Source organism: Hyperolius riggenbachi, chromosome 6 (assembly GCF_040937935.1).
Source record: "Hyperolius riggenbachi isolate aHypRig1 chromosome 6, aHypRig1.pri, whole genome shotgun sequence".
Taxonomy (NCBI): domain Eukaryota; kingdom Metazoa; phylum Chordata; class Amphibia; order Anura; family Hyperoliidae; genus Hyperolius; species Hyperolius riggenbachi.
In genome coordinates, this window is record NC_090651.1 from 270,524,502 (window position 1) to 270,548,989 (window position 24,488).

General features: G+C 44.5%; 1 protein-coding gene across 2 annotated transcripts in view; it reads right to left on the reverse strand.

Annotated features, from left to right (window-relative positions):
- The window catches only part of HMBS (hydroxymethylbilane synthase), a 40,977-nt gene that overhangs the window by 14,359 nt on the left and 2,130 nt on the right, over positions 1–24,488 (reverse strand). The window contains exons 2-9 of one of the 2 annotated variants that reach the window (XM_068240810.1): positions 19,550–19,673; positions 18,904–18,957; positions 18,705–18,777; positions 13,032–13,081; positions 12,835–12,890; positions 3,904–3,981; positions 3,735–3,812; positions 950–1,025 (exon numbers count right to left, since the gene is read on the reverse strand). In XM_068240810.1, the coding sequence (XP_068096911.1) occupies positions 950–1,025; positions 3,735–3,812; positions 3,904–3,981; positions 12,835–12,890; positions 13,032–13,081; positions 18,705–18,777; positions 18,904–18,957; positions 19,550–19,570 (486 nt within the window). In that variant the 5' untranslated portion in view covers positions 19,571–19,673. The remainder of the gene's footprint in view (positions 1–949; positions 1,026–3,734; positions 3,813–3,903; positions 3,982–12,834; positions 12,891–13,031; positions 13,082–18,704; positions 18,778–18,903; positions 18,958–19,549; positions 19,674–24,488) is intronic. The other variant, XM_068240811.1, reaches the window with a different exon arrangement.

A 24,488-nucleotide genomic window follows, 5' to 3' on the forward strand; every position in this document is an offset into this window, starting at 1 on the left:
GTCAGAGAATGTGTCCCATTCCTCACTTGATACAAATAAGTAAACACAAGATAACACTATCTCCACTTCCGATGCATCCAGATTTATCTGCATGGAACTTGTAAAGTGCTGTGTTTAACTAATTGAATGCTGTTCTAGTAAAAAAAAAAAATGCAAAAAAAAAAATAAATAAAAGTGGTAAAATATGTAAAATATGCTGTAAATACTTTTTCAGAGCAAAGAAGAAATGCTGGGTTTCATTCCGCTTTAAAGTTTAAAATATATATATTTTCGTTAGGTGACTAATGATAATAACATTATGGTGACCCACTGACAAATCAAAGATTAGCAGTTTATTCTCCGTAACTTCTCCTATATCATGAGTGTGACCCGATAACCAGATAGATTTGTAAATCTGTAAATGGTGCGTATCGTGTAATCACATGATCCTGTGTCATTTCTGCTGTTTGTTTTAACTGAGAAAGGGAGCCATCACATGCTACTCCATCATGTCACCTATGCAGGAAAAGTTGATCATCTGCAATAAAGATGACCATCAGTGGCATGGCTATAGGTAATGCAGAGGTTGAGACCGCACCCGGGCCCTTTGGCCCGTAGCTTTTTATTGGTCCTGTGCTGGTTATCATTTCTATAGATGCTTTGAATAGTAGTAATCATTAACAAACACACCCTGCTTGCAACTCTAATATCGTTAGGGTCGTTGTCAGGTTTTGGTGCATTATTTTAATTGTTATGTATAGAGCTACACCACTGATGACCGTAATGAGCCTTGTACAATGACGGGAAAGCCTTCCATACAAGTCATGGAAAACTGCATGGCTGAAACGTTCAGTTGTAATGACCTGCAGCTTTTATTTATATTACACAAAGAAAAAAAAAATCACGACATCCAATGTGCATTTCCCAAAGTAATCCATCTCTGCAGCTGAATGGTCAGCTCTAAGGATACAATATCTCTGAACTCTAGATGAGGGTACGCCCGCTTCAGCTGAGCTGCTCTACGAAGAGAACTGGTTCCAATAACACTATTAAAAAAAAAAAATGGAAAAACAGAAAAGGTAGCATTAAAAGTTTGCAAATTAAAAGATAAACTCCCTCTAGGGATGACCAATTGGCGTATTAAATATGCATTTGGGTGTGCTGGGTTCATACAGTTAAAAACTTAAAGAGACTCTGAAGTCTCCATAAATTCAGGTTTTTATTGCAAAAACCTGTTCAACATTATTGCCCCAACTAAAACGCTGCATCCCGGCGGATGAAATCGAAGTAAATCCCCCCAAACTCCCCGACTTTCTTGGTCGTGGATTTTGTTGCCTTGTGCGCTTCCATAAGAGGCAGAGCTTTCAGCTGCAGCTCTGCCTCTACACGCGTCCATCTGCGCCTCTCCCCTGCCCCTCTCAGTGAAGGAAGACAGAGGGGCGGGTGGAGGCAGCGATCCGCGCTGATAGACGCGTGTAGAGGCAGAGCTGCAGCTGAAAGCTCTGCCTCTCACAGAAGCGCTACCCACAGTGTGCCCAGGGGAGTTTGGGGGGATTTAGTTAGATTTCAGCCGCGGGGATGCAGCATTTTAGTTGGGGAAATAATGTTAAACAGGTTTTAGCAATAAAAACCTGAATTTACAGAGACTTCAGAGTCTCTTTAACCACTTTACCCCCGCGCGTACGGATTTCTCCGCCCCTTTTTCCATCCTTTCACCCCCAGGGACGGAGAAATCCGTACTCTGCGCACTCCCGCCGCTGTCCGCGTTCCCGCTCGTAAACACGCCGCCCGCCGCCCAGAGATCAACGAACGGGAAAATCCATTCCCAATCGTTGATCTGAGCAGCGCGATCATTGTGAAAAAATAACAAAGTCCCAGCCTCTTTCTACTTCCTGCAAGCTCCGGAAGTCTCGTTCTTGCAGGTCGCATGAAACAAATTGGTAATGTTGCCATCTTGTGGCCAAATAGTAAAACTACACCCTAACCATTTTTTACACACAAATAAACTTGTTTTACACAAAAAATTAACTCCTTACCTCCCACACTACCCAATTTTTTTTTTTGTAATTAAAAAAAAAATAAAAAATTTACAATTAAAAAAAAAAAAACATAAATAGTTATCTTAGGGACTGAACTTTTTAAATATTTATGTCAAGAGGGTATAACACTGTTACTTTATAAACTATGGGCTTGTAATTAGGGATGGACGCAAAACTGAAAAAAATGCACCTTTATTTCCAATTAAAATATTGGCGGCAAACATTGTTATAGGGACATAATTTAAACGGTTTTATAACCGGGATAAATAGGCATATACATTTAATGGGTTTTAATTACAGTAGCATGCATTATTTAAAAACTATAAAGGCCGAAAACTGAAAAATAATAAATTTTTTCCCACATTTTTTCCTATTTTCCCATTAAAACACATTTAGAATAAAATTATTCTTGGCATAATGTCCCACCTAAAGAAAGCCTAATTGGTGGCGAAAAAAACAAGATATAGTTCATTTCATTGCGATAAGTAATGATAAAATTATAGACGAATGAATGGAAGGAGCGCTGAAAGGTGAAAATTGCTCTGGTGGTCAGGGGGTAAAACCCCTCAGTTGGGAAGTGGTTAAAGGACCACTATCGTGAAAAATTGTAAAATTAAAAATGTGTGTAAACACATACAAATAAGAAGTATTTTTCTTCCAGAGTAAAATGAGCCATAAATTACTTTCCTCCTATGTTGCAGTCACTTACAGTAGGTATTAGAAATCTGACAGAACTGACAGGTTTTGGACTAGTCCATCTCATCATGGGGTATTCTCAGCAAGGCATTTATTCTTTATAAATACACTCCCTGAAAAGTATTTATACAATGATGCCAGCCATCTTCCCTGCTTGGTGCACACATTTTTGGCAGTTGGACAAAGCAACTGCCATTTACTAAGTGCTTTTGAAAATAAACAAAATCTTAAGAATCCCCTATGAGCAGATGGGCTTGTCGAAAACCTGTCTGTTCTGTTAGATTTGAACTACCTACTGTAAGTGACAGCAACATAGGAGAAAAGAGGTTTTTGGCTCATTTTACTCTGGAAGAAACGTGCTTCTGGCTGGAAAGTGTACTGGTTAAGGGCTCTGCCTTTGACAAGGGAGACCAGGGTTCGAATCCTGGCTAGGTCAAGTACCTATTCAGTAAGGAGTTCAAGGCAAGACTCCCTAACACTGCAGGGTGGCCTCTTGAGCGCGTCCCAGTGGCTGCAGCTCTTGAGCGCTTTGAGTCCAACGGGAGAAAATCGCTATATAAATGTTCAGATTATTATTATTATTATTATTATTATTATTATTTGTATGTGAAAACATGCATTTTAAATGTTACGATTTCCGCAATAGCGGTCCTTTAAAGGAACATCTATTGACGCCAATAAGATGATCATGCAAAGACCATCTAAAATGTTCTGACTCTAAAGAACTACATGCTTAAAAAGACAAAACAACATAATTCTACCAATAACTTCAGTAAGACCATGCTTTATTTTTCAGAGATTTTAAAAACACAACATCTAAAGTGGATGGGTGACAGATGGAGTGAATTTAGCAGTCATGCCTCCCAGTTGTCACCCTTGAACAATGCAAAGCAATGCAGAGGATCATCAGGAATCTGCACTATGGTAGACCCCCCCCCCCCCCCATTAGATTTTATTATTGTCAGTTAAGTGGTTGTCAGAACGTACATAGCTGTTATTTAAAACAAAAATTACATTTACCTGCTTGTTGGTAAACTTTCTAAGCTACTCCCAGCATGCTTGGGGTGAAATACGACTGCATCACATGGGTTTTCACGTCTAAATCAAAAGACAAGAATCTACTTGGTTACAATAAGAACGTAGTACACAATTTTACTTATCTCATACTGAGACCAAATAGAAAACGTACTTGCAAACAGCTCCAATAGTGAAACCCAGAGGTAGAGTGGTTGGTAGATCCTTCAGTGAATGAACCACTAGGTCAACCCTGAAAAAAAAAACACCACATGATTTTAAGAGGACATAAATTAGAAAGTTTCCAAATGCGCACAAGCTATATACTAACCCCCTTGAAACAAAATATATTGTGTTTCTAATCACCTTCTATATCATGCTGATAGTCTGGCTTGAAAAAGCAAACCTAGGAATAGCCTGCTAGCTATGAGATGACCAGGAATTACACAAGGTGCAAGAACCCAGGAGTCACACAGAAGTATTCTACACACCACTATATTGTTGCAAATGTAGGGTGCTCATTAGTTCAACAAGGCATCTGCCAGCTGAGCAAACCCACATACAAAGAGTATAACCAGAGTTTAACAAAACATCCACCAGCCCCACATCCAAAAGAATAAACCAACCAGAGCTCATCCTACCAGGATAAATATCCTAGGGTTATGGAGTCAGAGCAATTCAACTGACTAACATACAAAGCCCTTCATGAGTTGTCCCCTCCATAAATCGCCTCACTAATCTCTAGATATTGTCCCTCCAGCAACCTTCGCTCCTCCCAAGAAATTCTCCTGGCCTCTAAGCTCATCACCTCCTCTCATGCTCACATCCAGGACTTTACACGAGCTTTATCCCTCATCTGGAACTCTCTTCCACAGCCTGAAAGGCATGCTCCAAACCTGGACATCTTCAAACGCACTCTTAAAACACACCTTTTCAGACAAGTTTATAACATTTTATAGCCCCTACTTACTTATCTGTTCACAATGTGATCAGAGGCAAAGGGTCACTGCCTCATACATCCCCCTCACCTAGTGCGTGTCCCACTACCCTTTAGATTGTAAGCTCGCAAGGGCAGGGTCCTCCTCCTAATGTTTACTGTTTTTGTCACAATATTTGTGCTGCTTGAGACTCTGCTGTACATTTTTTGGTTGTATCTATGTTCCCCTTGCCGTCTTATTGTGCTTTTTAAGCGCTGCGGAATATGTTGGCGCTATATAAATAAAAAAATAATAATTTGTGGGGCATAAGTATGAAATCGCCACCGGGAGACTTGGGCAGAGGATACAGCCGCTATATGGCTAACCCTGCTCCTGCACAAGTTCCGGGGGGCGTTCATTACTATTCCCCCTCCAAGTCCATGTAGATGGTGGGAAATGATGTAATTCGGATATTGCTGGCTGCCGAATTACAGTGTTTTAAAAGTAACTTCAGCTCCGTCTTCTGACGGCGACGAAGTTACTCCCTGTGCACTGCTATTGCCAGAATTCCTATTACGGTCTATGGTGATGCCGGCTGTGCCCAAATCTCCTGCGCCGTTATTACAGCACTCGATTTGTGGGTACCTGGAGTCTGTGTTAGAGGTTTCATAAACTGAGGAGTTTTGTACCGATTCCATAGCCTTTGCTAGGTTTTATAAACTGAGGATTCCGAGTCTCAGCTGGAGTTGGAGGATTCTAGTACCGACTCCACAGTCCTGTAATATCCGTAGGGCCTGAGCCCACCGACGCAGTTGTGTCCGCTTTTCAGTTACACATCAATGTTAGAGATACTGAAAAGCGGACAGAAGCGGATACAACGGCGCTAGTGGGGTCAGGCCCTTATGCTTTATCGGCAGAAAAAAAAAAGAGAGGACTACGTCATCTACCGTCTTTCCCCGAAAATAGTACCTACTCCAAAAATAAGACCTAGCTTATATTTCAAGCAAGCTTGAAATATAAGCCATCCCCGGAATATAGGGCCTAGTTGGCCGCCCAAAGTGCCCCATTTGCTCCCGCCCTCCCTATGCAGAGTGGCAAGCGGAGCGCAACCTATAAAGCAAACAAGAAACTCACCGGGTTCCGAGGGGCCAGTGTTAAAGGAATACTTAAGTCAAACTTAAAAAATGACTTTTACTCACCTGGGGCATCCCTCAGCCCCCCGAAGCTGGATGGTGCCCTCGCAGCCCCGCTCCGACCGTCCTGTCCCCGCCGGCGGCTACTTCCGGGTTCGGCGACAGCCGCCGACAGGCTGGGAAACGCGGCTGATTTTCCGCGTTCCCTGCTGCTATTATCACCCTCTATGCTGCTATAGCGTGTATATATATACGCTATAGCAGCATAGAGGGTGATAATAGCGGCAGGGAACGCAGAAAATCAGCCGCGTTTCCCAGCCTGTCGGCGGCTGTCGCCGAACCCGGAAGTAGCCGCCGGCGGGGACAGGACGGTCGGAGCGGGGCTGCGAGGGCACCATCCAGCTTCGGGGGGCTGAGGGATGCCCCAGGTGAGTAAAAGTCATTTTTTAAGTTTGACTTAAGTATTCCTTTAACAACTCTCTTCAGCAGCGCGCGGCTTCCTCTCCTTGACAACGGCTCGTCATGTGATGGCACGCACGTCCCGATGCATCACATGATGCGCCTGGACGTGCGTGCATCACATGACAAGAGCCGCCGTTGTCAAGGAGAGGAAGCTGCGCGCTGCTGAAGAGAGGTGTTAACGCTGGCCCCTCGGAACCCGGTGAGTTTCTTGTTTGCTTTATAGGTTGCGCTCCGCTCGCCACTCTGCATAGGGAGGGCGGGAGCAAATGGGGGACTTTGGGCTCCACTCGCCACTCTGTAGAGGGAGGGAATGGCTGGCGTGCCACCGGGGATGAATGGAACATGCTGGGGGCTGCCGCTGACTACACGGGGGACACACATCTCACTACGATACATGGGAGATGCATCTGACTACCAGGGGGGTGGCACATCTGACTACATGGGGGGCACATTTTACAAGAGGGCGCACATACAGTAGTGTCACCCTTCATAAAAATAAGCCCTAGCACATCTTTTAGGGGGAAAATTAATATAAGACAGTGTCTTATTTTCGGGGAAACACGGTACACAGCCTGACGAGCACAACATTTCGGGCACAGACGCCCTTTTTTCAATTGAGGGTAACGGAGTCTAAAACTTTGTGATTGACAGCTGTGCACATTATGGAATCCTGTAAATTTTTTTGCCCATTAAGCATAAGGATATTCATTCATAACTCAGTACAGCCAGGGACCAGTGCTCTGACACGGGCTGTGATAAGGCACAATAGGCCTACTGTATGTGCAATATACAAGAAGAGGATTCTTGGACATGATGGAGCCCGAGTAGTTTTGCTTTATTTGCCTTGTACACACTGTAGATGGTTCTTGGCCGAGATGGCAAGAGACCGGAACTGGTGAATCAACTTGGCTGAGCCTATTCTTCTCGTACTCATCCAGCCCGATCCATCATGCATTGCACCATCAGCCCTTCTCATTTCTCCACAGAAACTGAATGTGTTGCTAGCCTACAAGCTAGCATCTGTACAGAACTCAACCCCAAACTGTTGCCCAAAGGATCGAGTACCATTCCCTGCAGCTTGCAGCAATTGTGTGTAAGTTTCTTTAGTGCAAGCTGTCTCTGTATGCAACATGCTGAGCACACTCACTCACCCTTCATCTGCCTGCTACATAAATGTATATTGATTTAGTCATCAAATTCACTTGGCTGTTATAAAGGGGTCTGGGGCCTTAATGGACACGAAGTGAGAGGGATATGGAGGCTGCCATATTTATTTCCTTTTGAACAAAACTAGTTGCCTGGCAGTCCTGCTGATCTTTCACGCATGAGTAAGTGTCTCAATCAAACATGCAGCAAATCCAGTCAAATATCTAATATGCATGCTTGTTCAGAATCTAAAGTTAAAAGTATTAAGGCGCGTACACATGCCGTATTCAACAAGAAAGAAAGCTGGCACATCCAAAATCAAATCTTTATTGGTTCTATGTAAAAATATGGCCAACATTTCGGGAGCAGCGTAGGACCCCTTTATCAAGGCAATATTTGCTCTGAGGCAAAGATCTGTCTGCTGCTGTGCAAAAGTTCACTGGGATCCCAGTGAATGCACATGGCTGTCAGCGAGTGTTAGAGGAGGAGTCAGACTCCCAACTTCCTATGCAGGAACTTTTGCACAGCAGCAGACAGATCTTTGCCTCAGAGCAAATATTGCCTTGATAAAGGGGTCCTACTCTGCTCCGAAATGTTGGCCATATTTTTACATAGAATCAATAAAGATTGATTTTGGATGTGCCAGCTTTCTTCCTTGTTGAATACAGCGCAGAGGGTGTCATCCATCTTTTCAGCTGTCGCACTTCCCTTAAAGACTATGGGTTTGAACCTTTAGTGAGTGCGAGACAATACTACCAATGTGTTGCGTACATACGCCGGACTTTTACAAACTAGGGGTCGTCAGATCCACCCGCGGGTCGGTCGTTCTGACGACAGTTGCACATGAGTACAGGCCGTCATCAGACTGATAAGACTGATCCGTCAAACGGATCAGTCAGCAGGATAGCCATGCAATTTTCATTGTTTAAAATGAAATAAATGACAGCCTTAATATCCTTCTCACTTCAGTTGTCCTTTAAATCTCTTTCAGTCATTTTTTAAATATTGGTCCTCCCAATCTCTGGTCATACTTGCCTTGTGCTGAAAACTATCCAAGCAGTAATAAAAGGAATGATTTGGCAACCCTGTAACATGATTCAGCCACCTTCAATCTGTTGGGCAACAAGTGCCATCCAGTTGTAATATAATGCACAATGAGTGTGTCAGTTTGCACAGTGCTGTTGCTGTGCGATAGAGAAACACATTAAGTAATGTCATGTAATATCTTGTCAGCTTCACAAGTGAAAGATGCTTAAATGTGGTAAGGTACAAAGAGGACTGAGGAGAAACAAGTTATGAGACAAATCAATTAACAGGTGTGAGAGACACATAGCAATGCATTATGAAGAGGAACAGAGAGGGCGGTGCTGTTATGAGGCATGGGATACAGAGAGAGAAGAGATGCATTGATGATGTACAGAGGGGTACTGAGTTAGCAAAATTTACCATAGCTATGAAGGAGAGATGACGTGTCCCACATTAATGATAAAGCAGCTCCCCACCTTGTTCATAGCAATCTGTCCTTATTAGAGGGTATGTATGATTGTCCTACATGCCGTTCAGTGTGTACGTGTGGTGAATGTCTTTATGGGTGTGCTAGCCTTGTTTGTGTCCATCTGTATCCTGTATGGGCAATGTGCCAATGCTTTACTTGATGAACATGTATTCATGTCTTCACTAAGGAAGAAAGGAAATTACATCATCTACCTGCTGCTCCATGCTGTGGCCTCCAGGAAATAACTATCTAGTAATCCTTGGAGGATGGTAGCCCTCAATTTACAAAGAGTGAGATATTTGCACAAGATGACTAATACCAATGAAAACTTTTATGCATAATTGATTTACAATAATATCCTATTAAAAAGGGAAAGATTTTATCTTACCTAAGGCTTCCTCCAGCCCCCTGGACTCCTACTGCGCCCACAACATCCTCCTGATCCCCTCTGGGCAGCGGCAGCAACCCCTGTAAAGCTGGGCTGTCGCCGCCAGTTAGCGGTTACTGCGCATGCGCGGCCTAGAGATGTGCGTACCCTGGTTGCGTCCCGGGGCGGGAGCATTCTGCACGTGCGCAGTACGCGTAATTCGTTACTGTACATGCACAGAATGCTCCCGATGCCAGAAGCGTGGCTTGGGGCCACACATGTGCAGTAGACGCCATCTGGCAGCAACAGCCAAGCTTTGCAGGGATTGCCACAGCTGCCAGAGGGGATCAGGAGGATGTCATGGGCACAGTAGAAGTCCAGGGGGCTGAAAGAAGCCCCAGGTAAGTTTTTTTAAAATCTTTTTTTTGATTCGACTTTCCCTTCAAGATTATATTAAAAATAAAAGACAAAACAGTTAGTTACCAGCTGTCGGCTTTGATTGTCTCGCTTTCTTCCTCTTCCTGTGTCTAGCAATCTGCACATTAGAATTTCTCTGCTTATCACAGAGCATCACTGCTATTATGCACCTTTATTCTGATAAGTACTATCATTTAAATTCTAGTTAAAGCAGAACTGAAGATCTTCTATAAATAAAGGTTTCACTTACCTAGGGCTTCTGCAAGCCCCTTGCAGCCATCCTGTCCCATAGCGCTCCTGAACGATCCTCTGTTCCCCGCCGCCAGCAAGTTTTGTTACTCGACTTGTAAGTCAAAGGTCCACTGCACCTGCACAGCCCTGTCAACTGTATCTTTTTTACACGTTCCTGTCTGCAATAGCGCTATTGCAGACTGGAACGCGAAGAAGGATACGTGTGGCCAGAGCCTTGCAGGCGCAGTGGGCCGTCGGCGAAACCAAAACTAGCTGGCGGCTGGAGAACGGAGGATTGTGGAGGACCGGCATGCGACAGGACGGCTGTAAGGGGCTTGCAGAAAACCCAGCTAAGTGGAACACTTTATTTTTAGAAGATCTTCAGTTCCGCTTTAAGTCTCCTATTTTTTTTTTAACCCATATGATAGTAAACGTACAATAACATTAATTAGCAATACACAAGGTTTTACCCATTGCATATCTGTACTTTTTGCAGTAAATATATATGAAATACCTGTAGCTTCTATCCTTAGCGAGACAACATCCTTAGTGAGTGCAATTTTACTGACCACGCTAATATCAATCCAGTAATCAAAACACATGCAGTAGTCAGATATAAGCTGTGTTGGGATAGGAGTTCAAAAGCCAGTCTCTTCCTGTAAAGGTGGCCATACACTGGCCCGATTCCCGGCCGTTTCGACAGCAGATTCGACCCTGGGATCGAATCTGCTGCCAATCGTTCGCGGTAAACGCCGCCGACGATCCAATTTCCTCCCGAAATCGGATCGGTCCGTCGATCGCGCCGTGCGGGAAATTACCCTCGACCGCCCGCGGGTAAAGTGCGCGTCGCTAGCGGTGGCCGATCCGATGAAAAATACATTACCTGATGCGGGCTCCCGGGCGTCTTCTCCGCATCTTCTCAGCGCTGCACCCGCGTCATCCCGGCGCTTCCTGGGTCACTGCAGTGACCCAGGAAGTTCAAATAGAGGGCGCTCTATTTGAACTTCCTGGTCACGGAGTGACACAGGAAGCGCCGAGATGGAGCAAGAACAGAGCGGTGCAGCGTGGAGAAGATGCCCGGGAGCCAGCGTCAGGTAATGTATGCGCGGGGGGAGGACAGGCGGCAGGAGCAGCTGAACAGATTGTGATCGGTTTCAGGCTGAAATCGATTCACAATCTGTTTGCAGTAAAGGCAGCCATACGATCCCTATCTGATCAGATTCGATCAGATAGGGATCTGTCAGCTGGTCGATCTGATGGCACATCGACCAGTATATGGCTGCCTTAAGTGCAGATCATCTGAACTGTCCCACCCCTTACGCAGAGATTAACTCTTTGTTGTCAGCACTACAGCTCAGTCTCACGATGATAAAAATCTGCAAAGCTGAACCTTGCTTGCTGAAAGGATCACTGGGGTCACATGCTTGACTTTTCCAAAGGGACTTTCTCTAGAGCAGCAGCATCTAATATGAGGACTGTAATCATAATGGCATAGGCCCCCAATTCAGCTTTATGAACAATGAAACATCTGAGAAAAGAAAAACTAAGGCTTCAAACATAGAGTGTGAGTGAGATAGAGATTTTTTTTTTATTATTATTAATGTATTTTTTATTCCCTTCGTAGAGCAAGCCACAATCCTTTACACTTGCCTACCATGCATCAGGAGGCTTTAAATATTACCCTATTTGTACTGCACCCCACATTTCATGGACAACTGAAGAGAGAAGAGTATGGAGGCGGCCATATTTGTTTCCTGTTAAACAATACCAGTTGCCTGGCAGCCCTGCAGATCCATTTGGCTGCAGTAGTGTCTGAATAACACCAGAAACAAGCATGCAGCTAATCCTGTCAGGGCCAGTGCACACCTAAAAGCGCTAGTGTAATCGCAAAATGCTTTTAAAAGTGATTTTTTTTTCTAGGCAACTGCCTAGCGATTTTCTATTTAAACCTAGCGATTTTGGGAGCGTTCTGGTGTAGATATTTTCTATTGTAAATACAGTAGAGCTGTGTACTGGTTTTGTATAAAAAAAAAAAAAAAACACGTGAAAATGGATCTGTTCTAGCACTTTTCAGAGCGATTTTCCACTTTTATATTCTTAACATTGAGGCTGAATCGCCTCAGAAATCAGCAGAAATGCTGTGGGTCTATTTGCATTGGGGGGGGGGGGGGGGGGGAATCACATCACTCTGGTGTGATCCATCCCATTCAAATATATTAGCTTAAAAGTGCTCAGAAACTCTCTTGGTGTACAGTGTACACCAGCCCTCAGATCTGACAATGTCAAAAACACCTGTTATGCTTTTTCAAAGTCTATGGCTAAAAGTATTAGAGGCAGAGGAACAGCAGGACAGTCAGGCAACTGGTACTGCTTAAAGGAAACCAGAGATCAAGGAAATGCATAAAATCGATACTTACCCGGGGCTTCCTCCCACCCCATAAACACGTGCAAGTCCCACGCCGTCCTCCCGCAGTCTGCAGTTCAGCCGCAATCAGCCCTGGTAACTTGCTCAGTGACGTCAGTCCAGGTCTACTGAGCATGCACAGTGGGTCCGCACATGCGCAGAAGAACCAGACTGGACACGACTGGGCTAGTTACCAGGGCTGTTCGCAGCTGAATGGTAGACCGCAGAAGGACAGCGTGGGACTTGCACGTGTTTATGGGACAGGAGGAAGCCCCAGGTAAGTATCGATTTTTGTATTACCTTGATCTCCGGTACACTTTAAAAGGGAATAAATATGACAGCCTCCATAGCCCTCTTGCTACAGTTGTCCTTCAAATGGTCCTTGCTGGAAGAAGAAAAAAAATATAGTAGTCCACATTAATAATAATGAGGTTGAATACTATAGTTGATAAATTCCTTCTAATTATGGTAAATTATTCATAGGTCTACTGTGGGCACAACCCAACTATCTTAAATTTGAAGTCAGTCACTTACTCATTTCTCTCCAGAGCATTCTCCAGCTCCTTTGTAAACAGACTCTTTTCTCCAATCTGTAATTTAAAATTCACAACACTTAATAAGCACTGCAAAGTAAGTAACTATGCTTCTGATAATGTGGGGTTCAGAGACTCTGGTGACACAAATCTACATGTAATACATAAACATACTTCATTTTCACAAGAAAGACTAACCTTTGACAAAGCAGTATCCAGAATTTTATCCCCGGTTGTGCTCATGGCAACTAGAAAACACAATAATGATAGAGGACAGTAACTAAAAGTGAAGTGGTGTCAATCAAGTGTTCTCTACAGCCATGCCGTCATGTACAGGATAATGTTATACTGTTGGCTTGTAGCAGAAGGTTACTGCATTGACCCTTTAACCTATTGGGGACCAGGTACGTTGAATAAATGTCCAGCAGGTAGTGCTACTGTTCTGACCGGACGTTGATTCAACGTCCGCGCTAACGAACCGTCCCGACGCGATCGTGCGCACCGGAGAGGGGAGATTAAGCTGTCATATGACAGCTGGCATCTCCCCTCAGTGATCAGCAGCCATCGCAGCGTATGGCTGCTGATCACGTGATCACTACGATCGCCGTCGGATCGTAGTGATCAATTTGACAGCTGCGGCAGTAGGGGGGAAAGAAGAGGATCCACTCACCTCCCTGCCATTCCCGCGGCGATCGGCGCCCCCCCACCTCTCTTACCGGCATCTCTGCTCCTTCTGACATCAGCACCGGGTCCCGGCTTGATGACGTCATCAAGCCGCGACCCGGAACTAAGCCGCAGTAGGAGCTGAGATGCCAGCCGGAGCGGAGGGATCTGCTGCGGCTTGTCGCTGGAGCCTGGAAGGTGAGTGAAGGCTGCTGCACACAGGGGGGGAAACCTGGCCACCACGGGGGGACACTGCCCAGCCAGACCCTGCAGGGATCCGGCTGCCTGACCCCCCCAAACGTGCCCCCACCCCCCTTCTGCAAAAAAGCCCGGTCCTGAAGGGGGGTTAGGTGGCCGGTCCCGAAAGGGTTAATAAGTAATGTCATTCAGCACAAATACAAACAAAGTACTGTAGGTGGAAAAAGAGAAAAATGTTTCAAAGCACTTCAGGAAGTGACACATGATGAGATAGGCAGCACGGTGGCATGGTGGTTAGCATTCTCGCCTTGCAGTGATGGGTCCCTGGTGCGAATCCCAGCCAGGGCACTATCTGCAAGGAGTTTGTATGCTCTCCCCATTGTGTGGGTTTCCTCCGGGCACTCTGGTGTCCTCCCACATCCCCAAAAAAACATACCGACAATTTAATTGGCTTCCCCTAAACTGGCCCTAGATTATGATACATGCACTACACGATACATACTGTACATAGACATATGACTATTTTTAGGTTGCGAGCCCCTATGAGAGACAGTGATATATATATATATATATATATATATATATATATATATATATATATATATATATATATATATATATATATATATATATATATATATATATATATATATATATATATATATATATATATATATATATCACACACACGCGCGCACACTGTACAGCAAGGCGGAAAATGTCGGTGCTATATAAATACCAAAAAATAATCATAATAGATTACAAATTTTTTTTTAAAAAAGTTACATAAAGCACACTTAGGGTCGTTTCACACTGGCATTTACAGCCACACTGGTCCGGTTTTTGCTACACCGAATCCGTAAGGCTTGGTTCACACTGGCAAATGGATTCGTGAAAACAGATTTGATCAACGGTCGATCGGATCTGTTTTAACTCCATTCCGCCAATCCGTGCAGAAACGTTCCATTTTCTCATTGCCCCCAATGCAGAGTTTCATCTTCCGTTTCCGGCCCGCTGGGCGCAGCAGTCTGGGAAAATAGGTGCTGCAGCAAACTTGCAGTCAGTCCAGCGGATCATACGGAACGGATACATTTGAACGGATGGATGTTAACGAATCCATAGGTTAAAATTGGATCCGTTCGCATCCGTTCCATTTGTAGAGTATCCGTTCCGATCTGCAAACGGACCGTTTTTAACGCAGGTGTGAAACGGGCCTAAGGGCTCGTTCACACTAGGTCCAGAAATAAAACCGGATCAAAACCGGAGCCACGGTTAGCAACGTTATAAGTAGCAGCCGTCTTTACCCAAACAAAAAACAGATCTGTCTGCATTTGCAGGGACCCGTTTTCAAAACCCCCCTCCCCGCCGCTGTGTCCACTACCCCCCGTCCCGGCTGGTACCTCCTCAGGCTACCTGGGGAAAAGAAGGGACACCGAGAGCCCAATATAGTGTAGTAAGTTGGGTGATGGGTAAATGGAAAAGTATATGATAGATATACTCACAAGTCAGGGTTACCAATTAGGCAACCACTGTGTAGGCAGGTGAGGAGATTAGACCTGTCCTCACTCAGGATTAAGATGTCGCTCTCTGTAGATTGGGAGAAGAAAGGGAATTCAACCCCTCCACCAGGGGTGGATGCTGATATTGTAAGGAGAACAAAGGCACCAACAGAATAAAATATATCTAAAAACTTTAAAATTCCTCGGGAGGCGGTGGTGGACTCATCTCCCCGAAGCAGACATGATACTGTCGGTTTTAGTAAACACATTTATTTATATACTCCAACATACAGCGCAACGCGTTTCACGGGTATATTCCCGCTTCTTCTGGCAATAATTAACAGGAGTATACACAGTGCAGTCTTTAGGTCACGATAAGCGCTTATGACCTAAAGACTGCACTGTGTATACTCCTGTTAATTATTGCCTGAAGAAGCGGGAATATCCCCGTGAAACGCGTTGCGCTGTATGTTGGAGTATATAAATGTGTTTGTACTAAAACCGACAGTATCATGTCTGCTTCGGGGAGATGAGTCCACCACCGCCTCCCGAGGAATTTTAAAGTGTTTAGATATATTTTATTCTGTTGGCGCCTCTGTTCTCCTTACAATATCAGGCTACCTGGGGGACATCTATTGGTGTCCTGGCTGCAGCCATCTGTTTTTGGGTGAGGGGGAAAAAAAAAACTGCAAATGAATCAAAAAAGTTTGCTGCAAAAGAGCAGCACGGATTTGTTTGCGTTCAGGTCACGGACCGCCAGGATCACTGCCCGCAGGTCCGTTCTGCAAACAGGCCTAATGTGGACCTAGATACAAAGAGTGAGTTCCAACCAACAACAATCACCACAAGCCAACAAAATATCCATTAGCCCAAACACGACTCATGCTGGGTACACACTATGAGATTTTCTGGTCGATTTACTATCAGATCGATTTCCAACATGTTCGATTTGCTTTCCGATCGTTTTCCGAGCATTTTCCAAACGATTTCCTATTAAAGTGCACGGAATTTGATCGGAAAATGCTCGGAAATCGATCGAAAAGCAAATCGGACATGTTGGAAATAATCGATCTGACAGTAAATCGACCAGAAAATCTCATAGTGTGTACCCAGCATTAGAGTGGTTTGAAAACTAAGAATTTGAAACAAAAGCAGACCGAAGTCTGCAGATCAAAGCACTCAATGAGTCGTGGATTTTATAAAAGTATAAAGCTTTTATTAATACATTTAAAAATTGTTCAATTAGAAACACCTAAAAAAAGACCCCATAATAAAACGGCAGTATTTGGAGCACAGTCTACTTGGTCACAACGCTCACTGTCCAGCTACTGTGGCGTAAAGTACTAGTATGGAGACCACCATATATGGAAACTGGATTGACAGTTCAAATAACTGTATCAGTTGAGTAGCCTGAAATGCTTGTACAAAGCCTAAGTTGCCTCTTGGTATACACCGCGCCATTATGGCTCCAAACGGGAAGTTCCTCTATAAGTACAGGCCTGTACCAAAGTTGTGGTAGCTATACAACTTTACTTTCTACCCTCGCATTTTGGAACTTTGTTGGTTTGGACCCATACTTCTGCTTGAAACTACATTCTAAGTCCCTGAGAAGGAAGATGTTGCGATTGGACATCTAAACCGAATGGATTTACTGTTTGCATAAATTTGCTTTTTGCAGTGTGGATGCTGCGAGTGGGCATCACTACAACATAGACTGAGCAATTTATACTAAGTGAATTGTTGCCAGCACCTTTCTAACTTTTGAGAATACTGTGCAAGTTTGACTGCATATCCCTGTATTCTACCATGGAGGTTACCATCAGAACATTATAAATTTATACCAAGAGGCAACTTAGGCTTTGTACAAGCATTTCAGGCTACTCAACTGATACAGTTATTTGAACTGTCAATCCAGTTTCCATATATGGTGGTCTCCATACTAGTACTTTACGCCACAGTAGCTTGACAGTGAGCGTTGTGACCTAGTAGACTGTGCTCCAAATACTGCTGTTTATTATGGGGTCTTTTTTAGGTGTTTCTAATTGAACAATTTTTAAATGTATTAATAAAAGCTTTATACTTTTATAAAATCCACGACTCATTGAGTGCTTTGATCTGCAGACTTCGGTCTGCTTTTCTTTCAATTTCTAATGTGGACCTAGCCTAACACTTGGGAGTGCAGAACAAAAAAAACTTCATATTTGACTGTCATTTCTGCAGGACTTGCTTGGTGCTGACTGTAAGCAAGCATTGCCAAGAGCTGCCTGGCACATTGCATGCATCCACTGCAGCTTGCTAGGTATTCCAGTGGAGTTGGTAGACCTTTTCTAGTTACTACTCTGAAGATGAAATGATTAGTTAAGGTCACTAAAAAACCTGCATCAGGATTCTGACCAAAGGCAGAGCCAAGTTTCTAGTGTGAGCTGGCCTCATTGAGAACAGTAGTGGAGGTTACATTGCCCTAGCATTTTGCTAGAGATGTAAAGCAACGCTATATGCCAGGCATCACTTGTATGATGAACAGTGGATGTCAATGTAAGCAGCTTGAAGTTGCACCAATCAAATGCACCTCCTTACTTCACCAACACAGGTAAAAGGTGCCCAAAATAAAAAATCAATCGATGTATTGGCAGATCGGCCATAAGACAGATCCCTCTGTGATTGAATCTGATCAGAGAGGGGTCTGTTACACCGCAGACTTATTTTCAAGAGATTTCATCATTAACTATCAGAAATCAGTCTAGTGCCACCACATCCGCTGCCTGCACTCGAAGTGTTAAAGTGTCCCCCAGGTGCCCATGCTCTGTAGAGTCTCACCTGTCCACTGGCGTGACTCCTAGCCTTCTCCAGTATTTGGCATCACCTGTGCCTGTACCACGTGGTGCCAAGCGTGTGACATCATATATGCGCCTAGTGCCACATAGTGTAATGCACTTGCGCTGATGGTGGACGCCGGAGCCCGGAGAAGGACAGCAGTCATGGCGGGGAACAAATGAGACATTTATACTGTACACAGGCGGGAAGCTTTTGCACTTTGTGGTGTATCCGTTGGTCATTCTCCATCACGCATCTGATCAAGCACTTGCAACCAAGATTTTGTAGCACGGGCAATCAATCCTTTTGACAGATTTCAGCCTAAAATCAATTGAATGATTGATCAGGCTGCAATGTTGTAGAACCAATTCTCTGCCGATTCTATAAAATTATCAAATTGAAATGTCAATTGGGCCACATTATGGAGTGTTTTATGGGCACCTTTAGAGTTCTACACTAGATAAGAGTTTAGAGGGGGGGGGGGGGGAATAGAAGAAATGCATAAAATGCATAGGAATTTCAATGACCATATAAATAAATAAAAATCAATGTACCATAGTTATCGTGCAGGTCTATTTATGAATGAGGTATAAATACTTCTACATATAGCACACAAATAGGCTACAATGGGCTTGAAACAGCCCTAACCACATAATACTAAAATACCAGGAGTACTTTATGTTTAATTCTTACTCACCAATTTCAAAATGAGCATTAGGGAACTGCTGCTTCAGCATCTCCACCACACTGTCAGTCTGTATGCGAGCCAGCTGCAGGAATACACGGCACATGGTTACCAAGTGTGAACTTAACGCCTTTTATCATTGCCCTGCCGCCCATATAAATACCCAGGCAGCCATCCAGACTGAATTATAAGATCAGGTGTAGATATTTACCTGGCTTTTTCTTGTTCCTACCCGGATGACATCTCTTCTCTCTCCTGCACCATCCTAAATAAGACAGAAAGAAAAGCATGTGTTAAGCCTGCTAGATATCCCTTTATAAAACAATATTCAAAACAACAACAACAAAAGAAATAAGGCAAACTTTTATGAACTGCCACCGATTATTATTATTTAGTATTTATATAGCACCAACATCTACCGCAGCGCAGTACAAAGAATATTGTTTTGTCACTTAATTGTCCCTCAGCGCAGGTCATAATCTAATCCTTACTATAGCCTTGTCTATGTATGCATCATGTAGTGTATGTATCGTAATTTAGGACCAATTTTTTAACTTAACTGTATGATTTGGGGAAATGGGAGTAAACTGAAATGCCCAGAGGAAACACACGCAGACACGGGGAGAACATACAAACTCCATGCAGATAGTATCCTGGCTGGGATTTGAACTGGGGACCAAGAGCTACAAGGTGAAAGCGCTAACCACTATCTTAAAATGTACATGCAATTCTCACAGCAATCACTACTGAAAACAGATCTAGATTAGCTGTAAAATAATAATATGTACATATCTAAGCAACTCCTGCCCTACTCAGAATATCGTATATACAAGGACATAGTATCCAGTATTCTTTACCTTTGCTTTTAAAGTTTCCATTTTTCACCCCAGCAAGGAACAGTGCTCTCCTCCACAGTGCTCTCCTCCACGTGTCTCCTGTGAGTGATCAGGCCTTTCTACACTGACAGTTATATGACCAGGTCTGGAACAATATGGACAGACTGATAAGTTTAGGAGCCAGGGGTGGGATAGATAGCATTCTACCGCCCCCACCCCTCAGTGTAATTCATCAGGGGATCTCATAGGGTGTTATCAGTGTCGCTCAGACTAGGCCTCTTGCGAAATGCAAACCATGAGGGAACTTATCTGGACACAAAAAGGGTTAACTCCTACCTCAGTGCTGAGCTGCAATAATTAATCCCCCTATCCTGAACAAAATTGCATCAAGTAAAGTACTGTGTAGCAATTTAGTTAATCTGCACACACATTTTTGAAAGAACCTTGGGCTCGCTTTTCTCACTGGAAGTCCAGTTATTAAAACAAAGAAAATGAATAGAAACAGGTTTTCTAAATGTAATCTTTAAATTTATGTGAATGAACAACACAATTAAAGGAATACTTAAGTCTAGAAAAAAAAAATGACATTTACTCACCTGGGGCATCCCTCAGCCCCCCGAAGCTGGATGGTGCCCTCGCAGCCCCGCTCCGATCGTCCTGTCCCCGCCGGCGGCTACTTCCGGTTCGGCGACAGCCGCCGACAGGCTGGGAACGTGGCTGATTTTCCGCGTTCCCAGCCGCTGCTATCACTCTCTATGCTGTTATAGCGTGTGGGGGGGGGGAGACAGTTAAACCTGCCCAGCAGCCGTCTTCTTTCATCCGTCCCACGGCGCCTCCCATGCTGCGTTCCAAGCCGCATCCCTGAAGGAGAGAGAGTTTGTAGTCACATGACCGCGGCTTGGAACGCAGCATTGGAGGCGCCGTGGGACGGATGAAAGAAGACGGCTGCTGGTTAAGTTTAACACCCCCCCCTACACACCCACTCAGGTGCAGTAATTGGGAGCATGAAATCCAAATGAAAATAATTTGGATTTCATCCGTTTTTAATCCGTCGCTCATCCCTACATGCAAACCAGATCACGCAGCACATTATGAGTGCAAGGTACCGTAATGCTTAGTCACTGGTTGGGAGCATGGAGATATTAGGCAAGTCGAGTTCACTCATATACATAGGATGGGTGTACACTAATGGAGGTGCATGAACAGGTACGAGACATAAGGAGGAGGACCCTGCCTGAAGGTTTACAATCTAGAGGGAGAGGTAAGGACACAAAAGGTAGGGGACCAGAGCTCAGCTGCGGGTTTAGAGCGCCAGTTGGAGGGGGGGGGGGTTGGGGGTAGGCCAGAGTGAAGAGGTGAGTGTTAAGGGCCTTCCTGAAGATATTGAAGGAGGGAGAAACCCTAATGGGGAAGGTAGGGAGTTCCAGTGTTGGAGCAGCTCTTGAGAAGTCCTGGAGGTGTGCATGGGATTGGGTGATGCGGGAGGCAGTCAGGCGATGTTCATTGGAGGAGCGGAGTGAGCAGCTAGGTCAGTGATGGCTAACGTTGGCATTCTAGCTGTGATGGAACTACAAGTCATGCAGAGGCATGATGGGATTTGTAGTTGTCACAGCTGGAGTGCCAAGGTTAGCCATCATTGGGTTAGGTGTATACCACTGAGTAAGATCGTACATGTAGGTTGGGCAGGTTTTGTGGATAGATTTGTAGGCCAGACAGTATAGTGAATCTGATTCTGGACTGGATAGGAAGCCAGTGGAGGGATTCACAGAGGGGAGCCACCATGGTGGAGCGATGGAAAAGGTGTATAGTTCTGGCTGCCGCATTAATGACGGGCTGCAGCGGGGCAATTCGGGTCATAGGGAGACCAGACAGAAGGGCATTGCAGTAGTCAAGGCTGGACATTATGAGGGCATGGATGAGGAGTTTGGTGGTGACAGAGGTCCGGATAGGGCGAATCTCTAAGTATTACAGGCATCAGTACCGCAATAAGAAAATGGAGAGAGAGGAACAGGCAGATAGGGATGATAGGTCCTAATAAAGCACCACACACCTATGGCGCAAAAACGACTGTTGACCCTCCATCTGCCTGTACCGCTCTCCTTTTAATTGCTATACTGATGCCTGTAATTCTTAAATTTGCTTCATGTTGGATGTGCACTTATGCTCTGCCTGATATTTTGCCACTATAATTGGTAAGCTGCACTCCGCTGCATCTACTTGGTCACTGTCCTGTGCACCGGCACCGCTACCCATCTACACAAATGAATGAAACGTTACTGGCAGTAATGCTGGTGCTCTAGCCAGAATACATCTAGAGGGGAAATTCGTTTATTTGAAAATAAATGCTTAATGAGAAGAAAACAAAATAACTCAGTAAAACATTTATATTTTTTGTAGAGGATGAAGGTGCCAGGAGTATTAACCTTCTAACCCTCTGGCTAGCTGGTCTTTATATTGTAGCTTTTCTCAACTGCAGGGTAATACAGTACTGCCACTCACTGCACATTGCAATGTTACACAATTACAACCTCTCACCTATTCATAAAAACACATGACATGGCTGATCAATGACCATGGCTGACCTCTTTGTGGGGGAAAAAAAAAAAAAAGTCACAATTAGTGGCTGAGAGTTGATTGACGGTGGGAAGTGCTAGCACTCACAGAGTTAAATTGCGATCCAAACCAATGCTTTTTGCTTTGTATGGTGGCAATAGCATCACATCCTTACAAACAGCATGCCCAACATTTTGCACGTTCGCATATTTAGTGTATATAAAAAATAATAAATGTTCCCCTTAGGGTGAGTTTACCTTACACCATGTGAATAAAGATTAAAATTAAATTAAAAAAAGCCATTTGGGAGCACGATCGAAGGCAGCACATTTTTCAATGTAAAAACAGAGAAAGATATTTACTTCAATGGGGTAGAGAGAGTGATGGGTTTTGTTTTTTTCCCTTAAACCAGTGTCTACCACTTGTGCCATAGAATGCCTCCTTTAGAGTGAATTCGCCACCCATCAGTTGCCCCCGAGCACCGGCCGGGTGCTTGCTAGCTATCGGTACGGGCGGTGCATATTTAGTCACATTGGAGTGTGGCTGTTCTCACATGCGATGTCACTTTTGTTTCCACAGGGCATGTCAAATAAAGATACATGCATGTCAAATAAAGATGCACGTGGGGTTACAAACGCTGCCGTTCAGCTGCTTGAAATTGTGTGGCCTTACAAATGGCAATCCGTGACAGCAATTGAAATCCTTTCATGAATATAAAGGGGCACCCAAGCCCATCATCCCCTTTATGAATGCAGCAATCCCATAAGTGGAGAAAGTGGTGGAAACAGAATTTGTGAGTCACCTCTATTATAAATGTGACGAATAGCGAACATAACAGGACTAATTACGCTTATAGGCCCTATATGGAGGTTTGTAGCTAAAAACAATGCCCTCAGATTCCATATGGAAGTAAAAACACCAATTTGACCCCACTGGTGATCTAAGATGTAAAAGCAGGAATTGTAACAATTCAGCAGGAAGTATACAGGAAACCTACTGTGCATCACTCAGGAGGATCTGTGAGTGACAGGAAGTTCCATTATAATGAAGCTCCATATAGCAATACCAGGTAGTGCATGCAAAATGCACAGTAATAGTAATGCATATTGAGAATGTGTGAGTACGGCATTTCACGTTACTTTAATGCATTTTGCTGCACATGCTTTTTTTTGACCATTCTAGAATGAATCTAAAGTGAATTACTTTTTTTAACTATCAATATTATGACCAACTCAGTTTCAAGAGACTGTAACAAAACAAAAGTTCCCCTGGGGGGTACTCACCTTGGGAGGGGGAAGCCTCAGGGTCCCAATGAGGCTTCCCCCACCCCTGTAGCTGCATGCAATCCAGCACTGGCTCCCCCGAAGTCTCTGGCAATCCAGGCTCGACAAGCTACATTTTCCTTCCCTGGCTCCAGCGGGGGCGCTGTTGCGGCTCTCAGCACGGAGATAGATGGAAATAGCCGATCTCCGTCGGGTCCGCTCTACTACACAGGCGCAGGAGACTTGCGCCTGCGCAGAAGAGCAGCCCGACAGCGATCGGCGATTTCCGCCTATCTCCGAGCGGAGTGTCGATACTGCACCTGTGTTGGAGCCGGGAGGGTAAATATTTACACCTCCGCAGTTCCGGGAGATTTTTTGCCGCCACCGTGGGACACAGGAGGACAGGGGGAAGCCTTGATAGGATCCGTACGCTTCCCCCGCGCGAGGTGAGTACCTCCTAGGGGAACTTTTTCTCATTACAGGTTTTCTTTCAGGGCTGGGGAGAGATTTTGGCAGCATTTTTGGCTCACCAACAATTCCAAAAAACACTTTACCATTGTATTCTGTTAGGATTGAGTCCACTAGTGGGAATGGGATTAGAAAAATCGCAGACATGCAGCATTTTTGGCGCGGCTGCCGGAGAGATACGTAGAGGGCGCACGTCTCTTTCGCAGACTGGCCGCAACTGGAGGAAGTTATGGGACCCGGTACCGGCGATACAGAAGACTAAGGACGGCAGCGTGCAAACAATCCGTGCGCATGGGGCCCGAGGAAGCCCCAGGTATGTATAAAACTTTTATTTTTATACGGTCTCCGTTTTCCTTTAAGCACTGCAAAATTGCTCTTCAAATCATTTTTTCAGTGATTTGGGGACCAAACGGTTGTTCCTGTAAATAGTTAGTTATACTTAGTCCGTCCTCCTGCCAGTACCTGAACCCTAAGCTTACTGACAGATTTGAATGTTCCTTAGCCTACTTTCACACTAGATGCTGAAAAGTTGCACCGCACATTTGAATGCAATGCGACACATACTGTACAGTGTAGCATACAGTCCATGCACTTATACTTGCACTGTTCCCCAATTCATGCACATCACCGGTAAACACACTGCAGGCAGCACAGTTCCACCAGGACTGATCGTACAC